Source organism: Hyla sarda, chromosome 6 (assembly GCF_029499605.1).
Source record: "Hyla sarda isolate aHylSar1 chromosome 6, aHylSar1.hap1, whole genome shotgun sequence".
Classification (NCBI taxonomy): Eukaryota; Metazoa; Chordata; class Amphibia; order Anura; family Hylidae; genus Hyla; species Hyla sarda.
The window spans coordinates 116,100,009-116,124,582 of NC_079194.1; the positions used below are offsets into that span (position 1 = coordinate 116,100,009).

Consider the following 24,574-nt stretch of genomic DNA (forward strand, 5'->3'; position numbering starts at 1 on the left):
ACGTGATGCACCTGGTCTCCCAGTGCGTATGGTATAAAAATGTTCCCTGATACGCATCTGGAGCTGGCGTTTTGTCTGCCCTATGTAAAAGAAGCCACACCGGCATATAATGGCATATACAACGTTCTTAGTCCGGCAAGTAATTAGACCCTGTATAGTATGAAATACTGATCCAAGTCTGACATGTTTGGTTTCCCAATTAAATCTACACCAATTACAGTTTTTACATGGAAAATTGCCCTTAGGTGCTACGTCACTCAGCCAGGTCTCTTTTTCTGTTTATTATTTTTATTATTTCTTTTCCTCAATGTGTCGCCTATAGTGATATTTTTCCTATAAGTGATACGAGGCTTGAACTTGGCTCTTTTTTGCAAATCCTCATCGGCCTCTAGCAGGAACCAATTCCTCCTGATCGCTCTCTCTATTGCGGAATTCATCGGAGAGTTCTGAGAGACAAAGGTGAACCTTTCTCTCTGTCCATCCGTGTCTTTAATTCTACTTTTTTCTTTCAGTAGATCTATCCTTTTTTATTTTTCGGCTCTTTTTCTACTTTTTCTTATTATCTCTTCTGGGTATGCACGTTCTCTCAATCTATTCTCCAACTCCTCTGCCTGTTTCTTATAGGTTGTGTCATTGCTATTGTTACGCTTTAAGCGGACATATTGTCCATAGGGAATGTTCTTTTTAGTAATAAACCTGTGTGAACTGTTAAAATGCAACAATGGGTTTTTCGCCACTGATTTCCTGTAATTCTCAGTTACTATGTGTCCTTTTTCACTAATGAGTTTCAAATCCAGAAATTCTAAGTTGCTGCCACCGAAGTGGCTAGTAAAATGCATATTAACCGTATTCTCATTTAAATATGCTATGAACTTACTGAACAATGCTTCTGACCCAGTCCACACTACTATGATGTCATCTACATAACAATGATACGTTTTTATGTAGGAAATGTAAGGATTTTTACTGTTGTATACATAAGTTTTTTCAAAGATGCCTAGAAACAAATTTGCATATGTACAGTCGACCGGTCTACCCATCGGGGTACCGGTCTCCTGTTTATACCATTGTTCTCCGTGCAGGAAAGTGTTATTGTTAAGGACAAATGACAGACCCTCTGTGATGAATTCCACCATATTTTCTGATGCATTAGCATATACGAGGGACTCCTTAACAGCCTATATACCCGCACAATGTGGGATACGGGTATACAGGCTGGTGACATCTATAGAGCAGAGACTATGTCCCTCTTCCAGATGAACATCGTTCATCATTTGGAGGAGGTGCTTACTGTCCTTGACATATGACAAGATTGAGGTTTGCAAAGGACTCAGCATCCAATCTAGGTACTGAGACAAGAATTCGGTCGCTGAGCCGATCCCGGCCACAATTGGCCTTCCTAGTGGTCGGCTCAGCAACTTATGAACCTTAGGTAAGTGGTACCAACGTGCAGGTTTCGCAATGTCAGGCAGAAGCTTTTCAGCATTTTTTTCCGACTGTACGTTTTTCCTGACATACCCATGTAAGAAAGATTTCAGATTTGTGAGGATCTTATGAGTTGGATCGGTCGACAAGGGGGTGTAGGTATCTGTGTCTGCAAGCTGCCTTGCGGCTTCTTCTTCATATTCAGCCATGTACTGCACCACTATGCTACCCCCATTGTCGGCACGTATGATAGTGAGGTCCTCTCTTTTTTTCTAGTTTTTTCAATGCCTGTGCTTCTAAATTAGTGAGATTTTAAGTTGGACTAGGGTAAATCATAGCCTTTATGTCTTTTAACTGCTTTTGTAAAAGATTCTATACTACTGCCCTGTGTAGTTGGTGGGGTAAATTTTTAGATTTTTTTCCCCTTATTAAACCACTTATTATCTACTGGGCTAGTGTTCAACTCTCCGCTGTATTCGAACCCTGTGGCCAACATCATAATACATTCTCGATCTGTGTTATTAGTATCAGGAGGGAAAAAATCGAGGGGGCCTATATTAACTGGATTGTTACTCTCACTATACTGCTGGAGCTTGAGAACGGCGACGAGAGGTCGCTGAAACTTCGCTTCTTTTGTACACTGGGATAATGCAATAAACCTCCACCTTTTTTGCACCAATTTTTCTGTGTGCTGCTGGTCTCTTGTTTTTTCTTTCACTATACTGCTGACTATACATGGGTTTATTAATGAAAAACTTATGTAAACTAATTTCACAAACTGCTCGTGCCAAGTCAATTTCAAAAGTCACATCGTTAAAGCTTTCTGTAAGACCATAGTTCAGTCCTTTTGAAAGGAGAGATATGGTAGCCATATCAAACGGGTCATCAGTAAGGTTAATGACATTTGAACTTAGTTCTTTGTTTCTAGGCATCTTTGAAAACGCTTATGTATACAATAGTAAAAATCCTTACATTTCCTACATAAAAATGTATCATCGTTATGTAGATGACATCATAGTAGTGTGGACATGGTCAGAAGCATTGTTCAGTAAGTTCATAGCATATTTAAATGAGAATACGGTTAATATGCATTTTACTAGCCACTTCGGTGGCAGCAGCTTAGAATTTCTGGATTTGAAACTCATTAATGAAAAAGGACACATAGTAACTGAGAATTACAGGAAATCAGTGGTGAAAAACACATTGTTGCATTTTAACAGTTTACACAGGTTTATTACTAAAAAGAACATTCCCTATGGACAATATGTCCGCTTAAAGCGTAACAATAGCAATGACACAACCTATAAGAAACAGGCAGAGGAGTTGGAGAATAGATTGAGAGAACGTGCATACCCAGAAGAGATAATAAGAAACAGTAGAGAAAGAGACGAGAAATAAAAAAGGATAGATCTACTGAAAGAAAAAAGTAGAATTAAAGACACGGATGGACAGAGAGAAAGGTTCACCTTTGTCTTTCAGAACTCTCCGATGAATTCCGCAATAGAGAGAGCGATCAGGAGGAATTGGTTCCTGCTAGAGGCCGATGAGGATTTGCAAAAAAGAGCCAAGTTCAAGCCTCGTATCACTTATAGGAAAAATATCACTATAGGCGACACATTGAGGAAAAGAAATAATAAAAATAATAAACAGAAAGAGACCTGGCTGAGTAACGTAGCACCTAAGGGCAATTTTCCATGTAAAAACTGTAATTGGTGTAGATTTAATTGGGAAACCAAACATGTCAGACTTGGATCAGTATTTCATACTATACAGGGTCTAATTACTTGCCGGACTAAGAACGTTGTATATGCCATTATATGCCGGTGTGGCTTCTTTTACATAGGGCAGACAAAACGCCAGCTCCAGATGCGTATCAGGGAACATTTTTATACCATACGCACTGGGAGACCAGGTGCATCACGTCTCCAAGCCCATGTAAAAGAGGCCCACGACAATAATCATGAAGTCGTACGCTTTTTGGGCATAGAGAAAATTGTTAGCAATAAATATGAACGTATAGATCAGAAACTCCTATGTACAGAAACTCTATGGATCATAAAAGCAAATGCTACAGGCAATATAGGGTTAAATGATAGATCAGAGCTATCAGCGTGCTTCTAGCCTTGGTTTTAACACACTCAACCCCATACCCCCCCCCCGAACCTTTCACGTCGCCTGCACATGTGAGAGGTGTGCAGGGATATAATAGGTGGAGCACTAGGTTCACTTATATAAATAGCAGTCACAGGTAATTAGAGTCATGGCCGGACAAAGCACGCCAAAGCGTGCGAAACAGGAGCTCGGTCGCCGTTCACTATCCCCCCACCACCCTCTTCCTTTGTATTCCTCATGTGAGTATGTTTGAATAAACAAAGACTTTCAAGCCGAACCGGTAAGTGCCGATATTCTATTCTTCTTCGTGTAAGGTAGTGTATGTGATGTTTGACATATGTACTCATAAATAACTGCACTTTACGCTGAGTGTCACACTTCACTGGGACCCTCCTTGTGGGAAGAGGGATGGCGGCTCAGCAGGTGATTGAGCATCTGCAGCAAGGAGCTGCAGGCTAAGTAGATATCGATGCACTTTACTGAGGGTGCAGTCCTATAGAGGGGGAATCCAGGAACCAAAGGCTGTACAGAGACACAGTGAGTATTGGGGACTCACTGTGTCCTATTACAGCATGCAGTACATTATGGTGTGTTCAGCAGCAGTGGGATGGTGCACATAAAGTAGAGCGGCAGCAGCTATATCAGCCAGCTCTACCAGATAGCTGCTTTTGTTACTGCACCCAACATACAGAAGCATCGTAAGTTGATGCTGTATTTAACTTATGATGGCCTCCCTGAGAGGTCATTGTTTTTAACTTACGATAGTATGTCAGGGGTATACTGTATATGTTTGTTATACTACCCCTTGTACAATTAAATAACTTCTATAATACTGCCTTCATATAAAAGTATGACTATTGTAATACTGCCCCCTATGAACAAGTATACAACTTTAATACGTATTTAGTATTGTTTATGCGTTTTTATGTTCTGTGTATGTTAATATGCTTCTATATACAGGTTGGTGTTACAGTTGCTCAGACAACAATGGAGCCTCATCTGCTGGAATCGTGTGTCCGTGAGGTCCTGAATGATACAGCACCCAGGATTATGGCTGTGCTAGAACCCCTGAAAGTTACAATCACCAACTTCCCTGGAGATGAGGTTACTGGATGATTAATGTTCTTTGATTATGTCAATTTTTGGTTTGTCTTCCTGTAATGTGACCTCTGTATTCTGACAGGCAATTGATGTCAGAGTCCCAAACTTCCCAGCAGACGAGTCTAAAGGTTTCCACAGTGTGCCATTCTCCTCCACGATCTACATTGAGACGACAGATTTCAGAGAGGTAAGCGATTAAATTGATCTGTGTCTATGACCAGTCTTTAACAGCTTACAATGGAACATAAAGTTTTGCTTGTTTGTACTTTTAGCTTCTCATGGTCTATGTGGAAAGTCCAGTTTTGTAATCCATCCATTTCTGAGGTATTTAGATGAGACATGTGAAGGTGACCATCACTAATAGTGATAGTAAGGTACTAAAGGGTTAATGCCAGGCATTGGCAATTGTCCGCCATTAGCTTCAAAGATTCGCTGTCTATGAAGCGATCGCAGCTCCTGCGCTCTTCATAGTCTAAACGTTACTCAGGACGTAAATATACGTCCTGATTTGTTAAGTACCAGGGCACCAGGACTTCCAATGTTGTTAAGGAGTCAATTTAGGGCATGATTATAGGATACACCATAACAGGTCAAGATGAGGCCACTTTTGTGCCTTTAGTGACAGTTAATTTATGGTTGACTATGACTTGACTTGTAATCATTGTACAATCAATATAACAAAACAGTGAGGGGAGGGAAACTGGGACAGGGGAGGGTTCAGCCAGCCGGGGGATGGGAGGGTTCAGCCTGAGTAGTGCAGTGGAGGTGACCCACGGATGTTAGAAGGCACATAGCGGGGGATATCCAGCCTCTTAGTCTGCCATGGCTTGCAATCTAGGGAAGTAAAAGAAAAGCATATAACACAGACATCTGTACGGGTAATATATCCAGAGGCTGAACCCAAAATAACCAGAGAAAACTGAGGGGGAGGGAGAGGGAGGGAGATGGATCTGGACACACAGAGAAGTAAGAGTCCGATTCCAGAACTTGCTGGTGAGGGATGAGTGATACTAGTAGAGATCTAGTGGGTCTACACCACCTATATCATGGTCCAGGTACAAAGTAGTGTGCCCAAAGCAGTCCTTCAGCTTTTGTCTAATGTGTGTAGGAAATAGGTGTAGAATCTGATCCAGGTAAGGAAAAAGCATTTTACCCGCTTCTCCTTGAGTAAGGAAGATTCTATCCAGTCCATACGGAATAGGAAGACAAGTTTTTCAAGGAGAAGACGGATGGAGGGGGGTGAGCTAGAAATCCAACAATGAATTATAGACTTCCGAGCAGAGATATAGAACAGCAGCCTTTTGTCATGGACTATTCTCGCCAAGGAGGAGTCAGGAGGAATGCCAAATATACACCAGTAGGGTGTAAGAGGACAATCGAGGCAGAGAAGAGAGGCCATGTACACCCGAACTTGCTCCCAGAAGGTTTTAATAGAAGGGCAGGACCAAGAACAATGGAAGAGGTCCGTGTGAGGGGCTCCACATTTTGAGCACGTGTGGTCCACTTTGTTGCCAATGGGATAAACCCTATGGGGGAGATGTACACCCTATGTGTGATTTTGTAGGCAATCTCCCATTAGAGCGCAGAAGGCAAGGTGTTTAGCTGCGTTCGTCAAGGCCTGTAGGAGATCTTCAGTTGTGATGTCATCCAGTACCATCGTCCAGTAGGACATGCCAGTCATGACACTCGAGTAGTTAAATTTGCGTGTCAATATATGGTAGTACTTGGTTATATGTTCTGAGCAGAGCTGAGCTGAGTTGAGTTAGTCAGCAAGAGGAAGGGGTCGTCCCAATCCTTGTTGGTGAAGTGCTGTGTGACACTACGGAGGTAACTAAAGGCTTTTAAGTAATGGAATGCATGAGGGCCCAATATGTCATATTTCTGTGTCAGTTCATTGTAGGTGTAAAGGTGACGTCTGGACCTATCCACAAAGGAGGCGACATTGTATAGACCTCCTGTCTGCCAGAGGCGGAATATAGGGGCAGACTACCCCATGAAAGCCAGGGTTGCGAAGGAATTAATATTTTACTAGTATATGTGCTATTATAGATGTGAAAAGTCACCTAAGAATGTACCTTACTGCTCCAAATTCACCAAAGGTGGCACGCCACTTGATGATTTAATTAGCTCCTATGCCCATGCTACTTGTTTAGCTTGCTTTTCAGGGCTGCAGTGACATGGTGTGAGTTCTTGTGTACATCACAATACTTTTTTTTAAGACTTTTTTTTTTTTTTTTTTTTAGACTTTCAAAGAAAAGCTGCAGATAATGAATCAGTGCTCACTGCATAAAACTAGTCTAAAGCACTGCACGTTGTAGTTCACTGTCAGATATGATCTATAGCAAAAGTCGCAGGGGAAGTGACAGACTTTTTTTTGAGACAATTTTAGGTTTAAAAAAAACAATTTAAACAGCTTGATGAATTCCCCTCATTGTCACTAAGCAATCGAATCTGTTGGGAGTATGTTCTAGAAGCTGAGCAGATTTATATAGATTTGTGAAAAAATATTCAATATAACTAGTTATGTATTCATCTGAAGCTCTACTGGGCTTAGTAGCCAGTGAGCAACCCTAAGGAGAGATTGACAGCTACTTTTAATGTGAACAATAATATTCCGATAAGGCTTACACAAGCAGGAATTCTTGTGGTATGGAGGTGAACCAGTGCGGGAGCTGTAAGGTAAGTAGGTAGATATTTCTAAAGTTGACCCAGTTATCTCTAAGTATACTCATACAGGTTAAGGTTGTCAATCACTGAGTAGGACCACTCTCTGGACTCTTAAGCCAAGAACAAAAAGAGATTTGGATGAATAAAAGATTGGCTATTTGGAATCTGTTTCAACAAATATGTAAATGAATCTGCTCAGTATTTCCTAATATATAGCTGCTATACCGCTGGCAACAGATAACTAAAGATCAATATAATCCATGTCCATATATGAACTTTCTATTTAATGTGTTATTTTCATAGGTGATGGAGAAAGGATATAAGCGACTGACCCCAGACCAGTCAGTTGGCCTTAGACACGCCGGGTATGTCATCTCTGTACAGAACATCATAAAGGTGAGTGTTTGATGCTGTATTCTCCTTATGTATGTTACATATGTCAATTTCTGCAGCTTGTTGGTAGACTGGGCTTGTACTAACTAGGTTTAGATCATACGTTCCTATGAGGAATAATGCTGTAATCACAAATGAGAATGTAATACTGTAACTATGGCGTATGGAACGCTAGGAGCTGCTTTGTGTTCACAGGGGCCTCTAATGTGCTTGTAGCCTAGCATACAGCTTGTGTTGTAAATAGGCCAGCTTTCTCCTGCTACTCCAGTTCACTACACCTGATTCTGTGTTTGTTTGTTTGTTTTTTTATTTTTTTCATTTTTGGTATTTTAATTTTTTTTATTTTTTTAAGCTTCACTGATATGACACGCTTTTTCAGATTTTCCATAAAAACCAACCCATTGGCTTCTATGGGGCTACAAACAGTACCAATACAGATAGATCCAGTAGAACATGCTGTGTATTGAAAACATGTCAGCTGTATTTGCTGCTAAGAACTGCAGACACCATTGAATAGCTGTTAGAAGAATATAAAAGCAAAGTGTACCTCTACTGGTGGTTGCCAAAATTAAACAAAAAAGGCAATTTTATATCAGTCAAGTGTCAAAGAGGTGGGGCTCATCTGCTCAAGTGCAACAGCCTGTTTCATTCAGCCTCACCTCCCAGCCACTCATGATTATATAGTATTAAAGGGGTACTCCGTTGAAAACATCTTATCCTATATCCAAAGGATTGTTAGTTCGCAGGGGTCCCACTGCTGGGGACCCCACAATCTTCGGCAAGGCACTCCTGTCATTCGGTGCACGGAGCAAACTCCACTCCATGCCTGATGACTGCCAATGCGAGCCCCCATGCCCCCTCCATTCATGTCTATGGGAGGAGGTATGACGGCTGTGCACTAGCCATCCCCCCCCCCCCCTCTCATAGACATGAATGGAGTCTGCGTGGTGTGACGTCATGAACGTGGAAGCTGCAAGCTTCCGCGTTCCGGATGCCGCCGCTGCTGGCATGGAGATTGCGGGGGTCCCCGGCGGCGGGCCCCCTTCGATCCAACATCTAAGAAAAGATGTTTCCAACGGAGTACCTCTTTAAGGGTGTGCACCTCTGAAACCCCCCACCTGTCTGTATTGATGACAGCTGGGACAAGAAGAGATGCTCTCACACAGATAGGAATAAGTACGAACAATGAAAAAATAGGGCTTGTAGTCCTAAGTGGGTGCTCTGCTCCTCAGGTCCTGACTAAGTACATTCAGCATATTCCAAAGTAGAAGAAGCGGCACTCCAAAATAGCAAAAAGCTGTGTCTTTATTTACCCATCAAAGTTACAAAAGATGCAATGTTTCAGCCTCACAATGAGGCCTTTCTCAAGCTTCATTGTTTGGCTGAAACATTGCACCATTTGTAACTTTGGTTGAATAAAGACACAGCTTTTTGCTATTTTGGAGGGCAGCTTCTACTACTTTGGAATATGATATAAGTACAAAGTCTGATGTTGCATTACAGCCCCCTAAAGGATCATGGCACACAAATGAGAGGAGCTCTTTGTAGGGGTCTTGGTTCAGTCCTTCAGAAATGCAATTTTATGACCCCAAAAGGGGATTTAAATATGTGGTTGCTTGTAGAGTGTATACAGATTAATCCTCACAACAAAGCCACCTGACTTTATACTAAGTAGGTCACCCTCATGCCATCAATATATCAATGCCTTGTTGAGTTTTGGATTGCTGGTGTATCTGGCACAAACACATTAGTAGCAGATCCTTCAAGTCCTTAATGTTGAAAGGTGCAGCCTCCATGGCTCAGACTTGTTTTTCCGGCACAGCACACAAATGCTTGATTAGATCAAAGGTTATCAATACCATTCAAATGTTTTTTTATTTATTTATTGTAAAAACTGTTTTCCATTAAGTCTGTAATAAAAAATATTGCTTAGTTTCTCTTCTATAGGCTGCATGTTTTTGCATATATTGAAGGCTGGTGTGTCTTCAGTAAAATCAGTTTCCAGCTTTAATAACTACTTTTCTGAACAAGCTTTTAAGCTTCTTTAGAAACAAATGAAAGTTGACCTTTTTATCTGTTCATAAATTAGATAATACAATGCAATAATAAATAAATGCATTTGAAGGTGTCCATAGCCTGCTTATTCAATCTTTCACTGGTTATTAAATCTACAGGTAGAATGCTATAGAGCACAAGGAGCTGAGCTGGCTCATATATAGTTTTATGGGAAACGTTTCAGTATTACTTATTCACGTATATATCTGCTAATTCTAGCCAAGTAGTCATGTGGAAGTTACCAAAACTGTGATTGACAGCTAGTTGTCCATCACTGCTCATTCTTGACTAAGTAGTCAAATGGACAGCACTAATCCAATATTTACATGACTTAATGCCAAAGTTATGAAACTATATCCACCTTTTAACTTGTCATATTCCTCAAACCACAACTAGAAAAATGTTTGCAGTGGTGTGACTTTGTCCTGCTGAAAGAGGCCATTGACAGTATGGAATACAGTTGCCATAAAGGGTTGTCTGTAGCAATGTTTGCATTGGGTGGTACATGTGTAAGTAAATTGATGATCAATGTATATCATGGATTTTTGTTTCCCCCCCAAACAGGATAGAAATGGTGAAGTGGTAGAACTGGAGGTCACCTGCACAAAATCAGATGTGGCTGAAAAGCCCAAAGCTTTTATCCACTGGGTGTCAAAACCACTCATGTGTGAAGTACGTCTCTATGACAGACTGTAAGTATCCTCCAACTGTATCAGTGTGTGGCTACATAATAACTAGCAGTGGTTTTAAAGTTCATTTGTTCTTTATTATGCATTGCTAACCCCCCCCCCAACAGAGTGATGGTACTCGCTGGGACAAGAAGTGATGCTAGATTAAAGACCAGTGAGATAGTGGGGAGGATACGGTCTCCCTGCTATTTCACCTTTCACACGTGTATGTTTCAGAAGCAAATCAAATGTACAGATATGTCAGTTACATTGGATGTTGACACTGCAATGTCAACGTAAAATGCAGAGTGTAGTCAGTGTCTGTAAAAACTTGGTTCTTTCTATCTTAAGAGTTCATGTGTACCTTTAGTTATATGAGCTCTTCTGCATGGGGAATAGACAATTATCCCTGTGTACAGATCCTTAACCCCCTAACGACCACGGATGTAAATGTACGTCCTGGTTTGGCAGGACTTCCCGCACCAGGACGTACATTTGCGTCCTGTGTATGACCGCGAGCATCGGAAGGGTGCTCGCGTCACACACGGCACGTTCCGGCTGCTAGCAGCAGCAGGGGACCCGCCCGTAATGGCCGACATCCGCGATCCCACGGATGTCCGCCATTAACCGCTCCAATGCCGTGATCAATACAGATCACGGCATCTGTGGCATTGCGTCACTTTGATTGGATGATCATATCGCCCGCAGCACTGCCGCGGGGATCCGATCATCCAGCATGACAGCCGGAGGTCCCCTCACCTGGCTCCGGCCGTCTCCCGGGGTCTTCTGCTCTGGTCTGCGATCGAGCAGACCAGAGCAGAAGATCACCGATAATACTGAGCAGTGCTGTGTCCTATGCATAGCACTGCACAGTATTAGAAATCAAATGACTGCTATAGATAGTCCCCTATGGGGACATAAGTGTAAAAAAAATAAGTCGAAAAATTTAAAAATAAAAAGTAAAAAAAAGCATAAACATTTTTTTTAATAAACATATTTGGTATCGCCGCATGCGTAAATGTCCGAACTATCAAAATATATAATAATGATCCTGTATGGTGAATGGTGTAAATGTAAAAAAATTAAAAAATTCCAAAGATGCTGCATTTTTGTCACATTTTATAAAAAAAAAATTATCTAAAAGTTTTATATATGCAAATGTGGTATCTAAAAAAAAGTACAGATGAAGGCACAAAAAATGAGCCCTCATACCGCCCTATATACGGAAAAATGAAAAAGTTATAGGTGGTCAAAATAGGGCGATTTATGATTACTGATTTTGTACAAAAAGTTTTCGATTTTATTTTTATTTTTTTAAGCGGTATAAAAGTATCTAGCCATGGGTATCATTTTAATCGTATTGACCCACAGAATAAAGAACACATGTCATTTTTACCATAAAGTGTACAGTGTGAAAACAAAACCCTCCAAAATGTGCAAAATTTGGGTTCTCATTTAAATTTCCTCCCTAAAAAAAATTTTTTCTTGGGTTCGACGTACATTTTATGGTAAAATTTGAGGTTTCACTACAAAGTACAATTGGTCATGTAAAAAAGAAGCCCTTACATGGGTCTGTAGATGGAAATATGAAAGAGTTATGGATTTTAGAAGGCGAGGAGGAAAAAATGAAAACTCAAAAATAAAATTGGCCTGGTCCTTCATGTGAAAATGGACTCCGTCATTAAGGGGTTAAAAACCTGTAGGGACCTAAAGCACCCTGAAGCTGAGACTTGTATTAACAGTTACATCCACTTTAGACAATCATCTGTAATCTAAACAGTAATCTAAACAGCCTCTGTCTGTAAAGATATGTAATTGAAAGACTATTAGAAAGTTGTAAAAACTTAATATTAAAGCATTACTGTCATTTGAATTTTGACATGTTGCATAGATATGTCAAAAGTTAACATGGGTCTGGTAACATGGGTCAGGAGAATTCAGTCAGGAAGTTTATTTTTCTTTAACCCCTTAAGGACGCAGGATGTAAATGTACGTCCTGGTGAGGTGGTACTTAACGCACCAGGACGTACATTTACGTCCTGTGCATAACCGCGGGCATCGGAGCGATGCCCGTGTCATGCGCGGCTGATCCCGGCTGCTGATCGCAGCCAGGGACCCGCCAGCAATGGCCGACGCCCGCGATCTCGCGGGCGTCCGCCATTAACCCCTCAGGTGCCGGGATCAATACAGATCCCGGCATCTGCGGCAGTGCGCGATTTGAATGAATGATCGGATCGCCCGCAGCGCTGCTGCGGGTATCCGATCATTCATAACGCCGCACGGAGGTCCCCTCTCCTTCCTCCGTGCGGCTCCCGGCGTCTCCTGCTCTGGTCTGTGATCGAGCAGACCAGAGCAGAAGATCGCCGATAACACTGATCTGTTCTATGTCCTATACATAGAACAGATCAGTATTAGCAATCATGGTATTGCTATGAATAGTCCCCTATGGGGACTATTCAAGTGTAAAAAAAAAAAAAAGTAAAAAAATTTAAAAGTAAAAGTAAAAAAAAAGTGAAAAATCCCCTCCCCCAATAAAAAAGTAAAACGTCCATTTTTTCCTATTTTACCCCCAAAAAGCGTAAATTTTTTTTTTATAGACATATTTGGTATCGCCGCGTGCGTAAATGTCCGAACTATTAAAATAAAATGTTAATGATCCCGTACGGTGAACGGCGTGAACGAAAAAAAAAAGTCCAAAATTCCTACTTTTTTAATACATTTTATTTTAAAAAAAATTATAAAAAATTAATTAAAAGTTTTTTATATGCAAATGTGGTATCAAAAAAAGTACAGATGATGGCGCAAAAAATGAGCCCCCATACCGCCGCTTATACTTAAAAATAAAAGTTATAGGTCATCAAAATAAAGGGATTATAAACGTACTAATTTGGTTAAAAAGTTTGTGATTTTTTTTTAAGCGCAACAATAATATAAAAGTATGTAATAATGGGTATCATTTTAATCGTATTGACCCTCAGAATAAAGAACACGTCATTATTACCATAAATTGTACGGCGTGAAAACAAAACCTTCCAAAATTAGCAAAATTGCGTTTTTTGTTTTAATTTCCCCACAAAAAGTGTTTTTTTGGTTGCGCCATACATTTTATGATATAATGAGTGATGTCATTACAAAGGACAACTGGTCGCGCAAAAAACAAGCCCTCATACTAGTCTGTGGATGAAAATATAAAAGTTATGATTTTTAGAAGGCGAGGAGGAAAAAATGAAAACGTAAAAATTAAATTGTCTGAGTCCTTAAGGCCAAAATGGGCTGAGTCCTTAAGGGGTTAAATTATGGCCATTGCGTGGGTTAAAAAAAACAAAAAAAAAACGTTCCTGTGGTGCCTTTTGGTGTTCTGCTCCAGGCACTGGCAGTGATAGTCTTCCTGACCTGCAGCGTGACTGTCTACGGAAGCACCCCAGCCCATTGTGTGTACAATCGCAACTAAGTGAATCGCTGGCCGAGGCATGACATCACTTTGGCCAACAATTCACTGAGCTGCAGTATGACACATTGGGCCTGGGTGCTTCCATAGACAACAGTTGAGCTTTAACTTTTGGCTTGTTTGTGCAACATATTAAAAGTTAATTTAAATAACATTGACAGTAACACTTTGAATAGCAGAAAGTTTTCCCCCCTAATAGCACTTTTGGGTGAGGATTCAGGTATTAACCCCTTAAGGACCAGGACCATTTTGGCCTTAACCACAAAGCTTTTTTCTGTTTTTTCCTCCTTACCTTTTAAAAATCATAACCCTTTCAATTTTGCACCTAAAAATCCATATGAGGGCTTATTTTTTGCGCCACCAATTCTACTTTGTAATGAAATCAGTCATTTTACCCAAAAATCTACAGCGAAACGGAAATAAAAAATCATTGTGCCACAAAATTGAAGAAAAAAAAACATTTTGTAAATTTTGGGGGCTGTCGTTTCTACGGCGTACATTTTTCGGTAAAAATGACAATTTTCTTTTTATATGGAATGTGGGGGAAAGGGGGGGGATTTAAACTTTTAATAAGGAAGGGGTTAATGTATGTGTTTTTAAACTTTTTTTTTTTTCTTTTTACACTTTTAGTTCCCTTAGGGTACTTTTTAGGAGGAATCATTTGATTCCTCATACAGATCAATGCGATCCACCCCATTGGACCACCAGGGATAGAATACAGTCACCTTTAGACGGCGCTGTCAACTTTGACAGCGGCAATCTAAAGGGTTAATAGCCGGCAGCTGTAATCGCTGCATGTTGGCTATTAATGCCGGCCCCCAGCTAAAGGAATCAGCTGGGGGCCGGCTGGTATGACGCAGGCTTGAGTTGGGAGCCCGCGTCATACCACGTTAACAGCCATTGGACGAGTATAGACCTCCATGGTCATTATCGGGTTAAGGACCAGACAAATTTTATTTTTGTATTTTCTTCCTCGCCTTCTAAAAATCATCCATCCACAGACCCATATGAGGACTTGTTTTTTGCGTCACCAATTGTACTTTGTAATGACATCACTTATTTTACCATAAAATGTACGGCGCAACCAGTCAAATATTTTTTTATGTGGGAAAATTAAAAAGAAAACCGAAATTTAACACATTTTGGAAGGTTTTGTTTTCATGTTGTACACTTTATGGTAAAAATGATGTCGTCTTTATTCTGTGGGTCAATACAATTAAAATGATACCCATGTTATATGCTTTTCTATTATTGTACCGCTTAAAAAAAAAAAAATCTCAAACTATTTTAACAAAATTAGTATGTTTGAAATTGCCCTATTTTAACCACCTATAACTTTCAAATTTTTTCGTATAAGGAGCGGTATGAGGGTTCATTTTTTGCGCCGTGATCTGTAGTTTTATCAGTACCATTTTTTTTTTTTTTAAAGAAAATGTGATAAAAAAAAGCAGCAATTTTGGACTTTTTTTTTAATGTTTATGCTGTTCACCATATTGGGGGAGAGGATTTTTCTAATTTTTTTTACTTTTTTTATTTTACTTTAAAGGGGTACTCCGGCGCTTAGACATCTTATCCCCTATCCAAAGGATAGGGGATAAAATGCCTGATCGCGGGAGTCCCGCCGCTGGGGACCCCCGTGATCTTGCACGCAGCACCCCGTTTATCGGTCCTCGGAGCGTGTTCGCTCCGGGACTGATTACAGGCGACTACAGGGCGGTAATTGATCACGGCATCTGAGGGGTTAATGGCGGACATCCGCGCGATAGCGGATGTCCGCTATTACCGGCGGGTCCCTGGTGCATGGCTGTCATGGCGGAGCGTAAATGTATGTCATGGTGCGTTAAGTACCACGGCACCATGACGTACAGTTACGTCCATTGTCGTTAAAGGGTTAAAACCAGTAAAAGGAAAAAAATATATGCTTAAGAATGTTATTCTATGCCCGTTTTTTGATTGTTAAAAATTGGATTTCCCCTAGAAGCCCTAGTTGTGCTGAGTGGTATAAAAATGTGAGGAGGATAGAAGGTTATATTGTAAGGAGGGAGGGGGAAGAGCTAGAGAAGTTTTTATGTTTTTTATGAGAAGTTTTATTTTATTTTTTAGTTTTTATGTAAATTTGAGAGATGTGAGGGGGGCACGGAGCTAGGAGGACAGGTTGGAGTGGAACAATTGAAAGGGAGATACTGGACAACTGAGATGAAATATTAAAAGTGACCTTCACATAGTAGTTTATATAAAGGGGATACATATGGGGTGGGGGAAGTTATATGGTTGTTTTCTGGCCTCCTGATTCCGTGCCCCTATATTTGGCAATGTTTGTAGGACAAGGGGGTGTTTTTGTATGTATAACATAGAAGTTGGATGAGAGAACGTAAATCTTTTTGTAATTTGAAAATGATTAAATAAAATCTTTAATTAGAAAAAATAAAAATAGCAGAAATAGTATCGGTGGCTGTACTCCTGGGTTAATATGAAAGGAACATATTGTATCTGCATTTATGAAGCAAGAACAAATGTGGACTACTTTTTATATTTTTTCAGCTTCCTGCACAAGAGTCCTGAAGATCCTTCTGAAGTTCCTGGTGGATTTTTAAGTGATTTAAACACTGTACGTTTCTGGACAAGTGAAAGGTCTATCTACTGTAACACACTAGAATAAAACCAGAAGCCAATCATGGTTCTCTGTTCCATAATGCTGTAGGAGATGGAAGAAAAAATGGGTCAGGGATTGAAAGGGAGAAAAAGACTGACCTCTCCTCTCACCCCCAGTCCTATTCTGCTGCCACTCTGGAGTCCCAAGCAGGAGTGCCCTGATGACCTTCTGTAACCTGCACAGGACCATTGCAGCCAATCAATGGCATCAGCAGTCACATGCAAGAGTGATGTCACTGGAACAATTCTGCTGGGGACTCTGGAGGTGGAAAATAGCAGGACTGAGAGTGAAGGAAAAGGTGAGTATAGGTTGTGTTTGTTTGTTACCCTCTACCAAATGTTTTATTTTTTTTTGTAAAGTTTTAAAGTGTATCTGTCTCTTTGAAAAACTTGGACATGATGTTCAGGACAAGCGTGGTGAGATGTGTGCAGCTGAGCACTTCTTTTCCCTATATGTGTGTGTGTGTGTGTGTGTGTGTGTGTGTGTGTGTGTGTGTGTGTGTGTGTGTGTGTGTGTGTGTGAGACACTGAGAGTCTGTCTTGGTCACACGGTAAGGAGCCATTTGAGAATGTGCTTAGCACGTACTTCCCTTTGCTTGTTCTAGTGATCACTTGAGGTCTGAACACTTAGATTATGACTGATCAAAACTTTTGACATGTATCTAAAACATTTTTCTTTTTTACCTGTTAGGGCTGGGTGGTATACCGGTTCATACCGAATACCGAAATTTTTGGGCTGCACGATATGAATTTTTCCCATACCGTAATATCGGTTGGGCCCCTCCCCCTCGGAAATGAATTATCAGCCCAGCGCAGCGCTGTCCCCACATCAGGGAACTAATCATATGTTACCCGCCAGCGCTGTTCTGCTCCCCCCCCCAAATCAGCCCAGCGGGGTACTACTCACATGTCACCCGCAAGCACTGCCCTCCTCTTTGTTGGGAGCCGCCTGCGCTGGAACTCTATATACTGTACGCCAGTGGTCGCCAACCTGCGGGCCTCCAGATGTTGCAAAACTACCAACTCCCAGCATGCCCGGACAGCCAACGGCTGGAAGTTGTAGCTTTACAACAGCAGGAGGTCCGCAGGTTTGAGACCACTGCTGTACGCTGTATACCTATGCCCGGGCTGCAAAAGATAAAGAAGATAAACTTTAACTTTCCTACGTCGGCCTTACGCTGGGGACAGGTACGTCGGACAGCCGTCAGCTTAACGCCGACCGCAGCGATGTCCTCCCCGGCCAGTGATAGGCTGAGCCCACTGTCATGTAAGGAGCTCTGGCCGGCTTCTTACATGACAGTGGGCTCAGCCTATCACTGCCCGGGGCGGGACATCGCTCCGGCCGGTGATAGGCTGACGGCTGTCCGACGTTCCAGTCCCAAGGAACAGCGTAAGGCCGCCGTAGGTAAGTTAAAGTTTATTTTCTTTATCTTTTGCAGCCCGGGCATAGGGATACAGCGTACAGCAGTGGTCTCAAACCTGTGGACCTCCTGCTATTGCAAAGCTACAACTTCCAGCCATTGGCAACATCTGGAGGTCCGCAGGTTGGAGACCACTGGCGTACAGTATAGAGTTCCAGCGCAGGCGGCCCCCAACAAAGAGGAGGAGGGCAGTGCTTGCGGGTGACATATGTGAGTAGTACCCCGCTGGGCTGATAATTAATTTGGGGGGAGCAGAACAGCGCTAGCGGGTCACATGATTTGGTGGGGGGGAGCAGAACAGCGCTAGCGGGTCACATGATTTGGGGGGGGGGGGGGTGTGAAAGAAATACAGTTATATACCGTGGAACCGCCATAAGTTACAAAAATACCATGATACACACATTGGGTCATACTGCCCAGCTCTATTACCTGTGTCTATAAGCCTTACAGGCACAGAAGCTGTGCCAGCGCCATCACCCAGAGCTAACCATCCCTGGCAACAGCTGAGATCAGAGATAATTCAGTTCTTGGCTATTTACCCCTTGCATGCCTCAATCTGTTATGACTGCGGTAAAGAAGTTATCAAAATAAATAGAGGGTGTCTTCTCAATGATCCCTGCCAATAAACCCCATACAATACTGTTGCAAAAACAAACTCTAAAAGCTTAAATCACAGATATATGTACTCCAATATGATGCTTTAAAAATATATTTTGTATTGCAAAAATAGAATGGTAAAAATAAAAAATTGAAAATCGCCTATATACCTGCTGTCACAATTATTATAGTATTAGTGCAATAAGAAAGACACAAACTTTTTATAGATGTGCGTTGTGTCAAGCCCTGTTGAAATCATGCATATGCACTCTGCTTCTGGACTGTGGCACTTCAATACAAAAGTATGGTACATGTGCAAGGTTTTATTAGAGTGTTGAAAGCTGAGCCCTGTCTGTCATCAAACCAGAACAGTGCATCAGTGCTTTGGCCAGGGATTTTTGTCACTTCACTATGGCCAGCTTGCACCATGAACATAAATAAATTGCACTAATATCAAATTGTCTGCAGTTATAGGTAATTTCCAGGTGACAGATTCCATTTAAGGGATAATAAATACATGGTTATCCCAAACCATGAGGATATTTGCTAATTTAAGCTTTTCTGTACATATCTGATGTATGTGGTGTGCATCCTATTTTGAAAGACTGTTCAAATATAGGATGCCTACTAGTGTAGAGTCTTTTTATCGCAATGCTCCTTTCTGTATATTTCCTGTATTCATAACTTCCTATTAACAGGACTCCCTGACCGTGATCTCTGATGCCCTGGTGGATCAGTCTGTTAAGAGCTGCAAAGCCCTGGATAAATTCCAGTTTGAAAGATTGGGGTATTTTTCTGTGGATCCAGACACCACTCAAGTCAAGGTCAGTCTGCATGTTATCTTAATGTTCTCATTGTAGAGGTTTCAAGCATCACTAAAACCCCCCCGCACATAGATGGTATATGCTGGGACAAGAAGTGATGCTAGATTATAGACCAGTGGGATTTCCAATGTGGGGGATATTGTGTCTCCCTGCTATTTCACCTCTCGCACACTACGCAATCTGACAGAAGAAAAAATGGTCCTGGAGTGTACGTGGAAAAAATATTTCAATGTATAAGAAATAGTCAGAAATAGAAATGTACCAGACCAAAGCTTAAGGCTGCACTACTGATAGCGTTCATTACATGTCCTGTGCTGATCTGTATGGGTTCACTTTTCTCATGAAGACTTTGTTTGGCTCCTCTTTTATATCGTTAGTCTCATGTATAGGCAGTGCCACTCTTTAGGCCATCAGTAGTGCAGCCTCTGGCTTTTTGGTCTATAAATTCGGTTAATTCTTAGTATAGAGCTAACATATTAAAACAGTTTGTCAACCAGGTCCAAAGCCATCTCAGTGGCTGATAACTTCATAGGGACATACATAAAAGTAACTCTTTGGTCCAGTTGGTTCTCTAATAACCTGTTCTGGTTCCTCTTCTCTTATAGATTGTATTTAATAGGACTGTCACACTGAAGGAAGATCCAGGGAAGGTGTAAAGCCTATGTAACCAGTCTTGCCAATACTAAACAAGATGCTCAAGAAGGCTTTGCACAACAACCCAGAACAACCGCTTGCCTTAACTGAGATGGGGAGGAGGCTTCATCCAAAGACCAGTTGGTTTTTATAACTGTATGCAATTGAAAAATAATAAAAATGCTCTTATTTAATCCAGTCTCAATCTATATGCTTCTGGCCAGTCAATATGTTGCTATTCAATTTTATGCCTGTAGGAGGAGCCATACAACCATTATAGGAAAGATATTCGGTATTATTTGTATTTACAAGGGATATTGTTTGTATTTACTAGGGATACTGAAAATTTAGGCTGAGTTTGGCTGAAAACTGAAAGCGAAAATGCATTGCCCTGCCCATTTTTTAATAGTTTTTGAAAATATGTATCAAAATGTTTTAGTAAAATAAATTTGTGAATGTAAGTAATCTGGGATTAAAAACTCCATGCTAAAAATAATATAGCACCAACACATTCTGCAGTGCTGTAGACATATTGTAAACACTTACTTGATACGTATGCCCATTGTGTGTGAACCAGGGCTTCTCCTGTATGATGCTACTAAGCCTCAGTTCACACTGGCATCACAGGTTCCGTTTTTACAGGATTCATGGGTATGCTGTGATCTGTTCTGTTACTTGAAACATTGCCATGATGCCAGTGTGAATAATCCTGAGATTCCGTATTGATCACCCATAGATACAGACTCTCCTATAATTCCTCATACTGCTGCGATGAGAGGTTTTTGTAATAAGCTCAGCTCTGCTTGTTCCTGCACAGTGTCAGGCCTCCACCATGACTGGGGACAATTCCCTAGCTGCTGGCGGTGACCACACAATGCCAGGAGGTGCTCCATCGCCATCAGCTCACTGAGTAAGCATTAGGGACAGGGGAGACATCATAACTGCTGCTCCCCTCCTGTGTGCAGCCATGACACTCACCTGTCAGTGACATGTAGCCTTAGCATTAGTCGTTGGTGGACACAGCGATGTACAAGCCGCGCAGCTACACTGTCTATCCCAGATAATCTCCTCTGGTTACTGTTCCTAGCACAGCGCTGCCATATTATGCTTTCTCTATCGGCTCCATTGGGGGACACAGACTCTGGGTATATGCTGCTATCTCTAGGAGGTTGACACTATGATAACCAAAAAGTCGGCTCCTCCCAGCAGGATATACCCGCCTCCAGGCCACTGAGCAATTCAGTTTTTGCTTAGTGTCTTAAGGAGGTGGACATGGTATGGTTTTCTCCAGACCAAGTCTCATATCTTTTTTTTTTAATTATTTTTTTAGGTTTAGGGAATGTGTTAGTTCTTTATTCCTTTTTATTTCTGTTTTCAGGTGGGGACTCAGGAACGCAATGTTCACTGTTTCCCCATTGCGAGAGGTGGCAGGCATCTTGGATGTACTGCTAACCCCCTCTCGCCAACGGTCAGCGCTTGGGATTGTACCTCATGGGTCCGGGTCCCCCTACCTCCCTGTTCACCTCGCTATGAGCTTGGCTTGCCGCAGGTGAAAATGCTGACTTAAGACTACAGTCTGAAGACTTCTTTAGGTAAGTTCTTCAGCATAGATGAGTATCTTTTTCTCCCTAGGTCTTACAACAGCTGGAGACCCTTTGTTTTTTGGCCCTATCCTACAGAAGATTGGACTGGCTGGGGGATACTTATTCCCTGCAGGGGCAGTATTTTTTATTATATGTGGAGCTATGGGGCAGTGTTTGTCTGTAAGGGCACTTTATTAGAAGCGTGTGTTTTACTGTAAACGCCGCAGGCTTCTCCCAGCGAGCGGCTTGCGCCTTTTTTACTTTCACTTACGGCAGCCGCGGCTGCCGACAGCACTTCACCCGCTCCGTTTCCGGGTGCACAGGACTCACTACAGGTGGCATGTGCGCTCGGGGTTCGGAGCAGGCGCCATTACAGAGGAGTCCCGCTGTATATATTCAACGGCCCGGCGGACGTTAGCTCCGCCCACCTGGCCGCATAAGTGCCTCAGCAGCGCGAAAAGGGCCACCAGTGCGTGCGCGCGTTGGGGCCGTGCAGGGGCCAATCGCAGAGCTCCTTGCCCTGACCCGGCCTCTTCCTCCTATTGGCCGGCTTCTTTTCTCTCTCCCTCAGCACGGTGCAGAGTTCTCCTCACAGAACGCTTTCTGAGTTTTTATTCCAATCTTTTCGTGGTTCCCAAGAAAAACGGTTCTGTGCGGCCAATCCTGGATCTCAAACATTTTAACCACCATCTTCTTATCTGCAATTTCTGAATGGAATCTCACCGTTTGGTGGTGGCATCTATGGATCAAGGGGAGTTTCTTTCCTCAGTGGACATCAAGGATGCCTACCTCCACGTTCCAATTTTTCCCGTACACCAGCGGTACCTCCGCTTTGCGGTTCCGGAAGGTCATTATCAATTTGTGGCTCTCCCCTTCGGTCTGGCCACAGCGCCACGAGTCTTTACCAAGATTCTGGCGCCTGTGGTAGCTCTTTTACGGTCAAGAGCGGTCTCGGTGATACCCAACTTGGACAACCTTCGCATCAAAGCCCCGACCAGAGCCCCGGCTCTGGAGAATGTGAGCCTCACTCTTCAGACCTTATGTCGCTTCGGGTGGATGGTCAACCGAGACAAGTCAGTTCTCTCCCCCACCCAGTCTCTGGTCTTCTTGGGGCTTCAGTTCGACTCTGCCTCGGCTCGGATTCGCCTTTCGCCAGACAAACGCCTGGCCCTCTTGTCGGGAGTCCGCTCCCTCCGGACACCATCCCCGGTCTCCATCCGTGCTTGCATGGAAGTCCTGGGTCGGATGGTGGCAGCCATGGAGGCCATACCCTTTGCCCAGTTTCATTACCGTCCTCTTCAGCTGGCGATTCTTGCACGATGGGACAGGTCCCCTCTCTCTCTCGATCGCAAAATTGTTCTCCCGCTCCGGACTCGGCAGTCTCTGCGCTGGTGGCTCCGCTCCCCTCTTCTTCAGGGGCGTTCGTTCCTCCCCCTCCACTGGCAGGTGGTCACAATGGACGCCAGCCTGTCGGGCTGGGGGGTGTTTTCAGGGATCAGACGGTTCAGGGCCTCTGGCCTCCCCAAGAAGCCCTTATTTCCATAAACATTCTGGAACTGAGGGCGATTTATCTTTTTCTGAAGCATTGGGAGTCCCTGCTTCTGGGTCACCCTGTCCGTGTCCAGTCGGACAATGCCACAGCTGTGGCATACATCAATCGGCAGGGCGGCACTCGCAGCTCAGCAGCCATGTCCGAGGTGTCAAAGATCCTCCTCTGGGCGGAACAAGTGGTTCCAGCCATTTCGTCGATTCACATTACGGGAGTTCTCAATTGGGAAGCGGATTTCCTCAGTCGGTCCTCAGCCGACCCCGGAGAGTGGTCTCTTCTTCCGCAGGTGTTCGCGCAAATCTGCGACCTCTGGGGGACCCCGGACGTGGATCTCTTCGCATCTCGACACAACCGGAAAGTTCCGAAGTTTGTGTCAAAGTCCAGGGACCCCCTGGCTCTAGCCGCGGATGCCTTAGTAATTCAGTGGTCGGGCTTTGTCCTGCCCTACCTGTTCCCTCCTCTCCCTCTCCTTCCCAGGGTTCTGAGGAAGCTCAAGGCGGAAGGAGTCCCCGCCATTCTGGTAGCTCCAGACTGGCCTCGAAAGGCATGGTACGCCGACGTGGTCTGGCTTCTGGACGACGTTCCATTCCGCCTTCCTCTTCGTCCAGACCTATTGTCACAGGGTCCCCTTTGCCACCCCAATTTACAGTCGCTGCATTTGACGGCGTGGCGGTTGAGACTGCGGTTCTAAAGGCCCGAGGCTTCTCTTCCCAGGTAATTCGCACCATGCTTAGGGCTCGCAAGCCCTCCTCTGCGAAAATTTACCACCGTACCTGGGGGTCTTACGAGCTCAGTCTTTTTCTCCAGTTACCTTTTCCGTGCCCCGTCTCCTTTCCTTTTTACAGTTGGGGTTGGAACTAGGGCTGGCTCTGTTCCCTTAAGGGTCAGGTTTTGGCCCTTTCAATTCTTTTTCAGCGTCCTCTGGCTTCCAATTCTCATGTCCGGACCTTCCTCCAAGGTGTGGCACATGCGGCCCCTCCTTACCGGTCCCCTTCTCCCCCTTGGGACTTGAACTTCGTTCTAGGCGCTCTCCAGGGCGCACCCTTTGAGCCCCTTAGGGAGGTTCTCCTTCGCCTCCTTTCCTGGAAAGTGGTTTTTCTTATAACCATTACCTCCATTAGGAGAGTTTCTGAACTGGCAGCTCTCTCCTGCCGTTCTCAACGAGGACATCATCCTTCCGTCCTTTCGTCCCGCTCCTTCTCATCCCAGGGAACACCTGCTTCACAAATCGGATGTGGTTCGAGCGGTTCGGACTTATCTTTCCGTAACCTCTTCCTTTCGTGCGATTTTTTTTTTTCGTCCTTACGGAAGGCCGTCGGAAGGGACAGCCTGCTTCTAAGGCCACCATTTCTTGGTGGATCCGATGTACTCATTTGGAAGCTTACCGCTGCAAGGGGAGGACCCCACCTTTTCAGGGTTTTGGCTCATTACACCCGCTCTGTGGGA

At 43.1% G+C, this 24,574-nt stretch overlaps 1 protein-coding gene across 1 annotated transcript in view; it reads left to right on the forward strand.

The window, feature by feature from the left end:
- The window catches only part of QARS1 (glutaminyl-tRNA synthetase 1), a 100,540-nt gene extending 80,127 nt beyond the window's left edge, over positions 1–20,413 (forward strand). Inside the window, exons 18-24 of the mRNA XM_056524780.1 lie at positions 4,498–4,641; positions 4,721–4,825; positions 7,609–7,701; positions 10,318–10,445; positions 16,411–16,477; positions 19,238–19,363; positions 19,969–20,413. Coding sequence (XP_056380755.1) covers positions 4,498–4,641; positions 4,721–4,825; positions 7,609–7,701; positions 10,318–10,445; positions 16,411–16,477; positions 19,238–19,363; positions 19,969–20,019 — 714 coding nt within the window. The 3' untranslated portion in view covers positions 20,020–20,413. The remainder of the gene's footprint in view (positions 1–4,497; positions 4,642–4,720; positions 4,826–7,608; positions 7,702–10,317; positions 10,446–16,410; positions 16,478–19,237; positions 19,364–19,968) is intronic.
- The last annotated feature ends 4,161 nt before the right edge of the window (positions 20,414–24,574 follow it).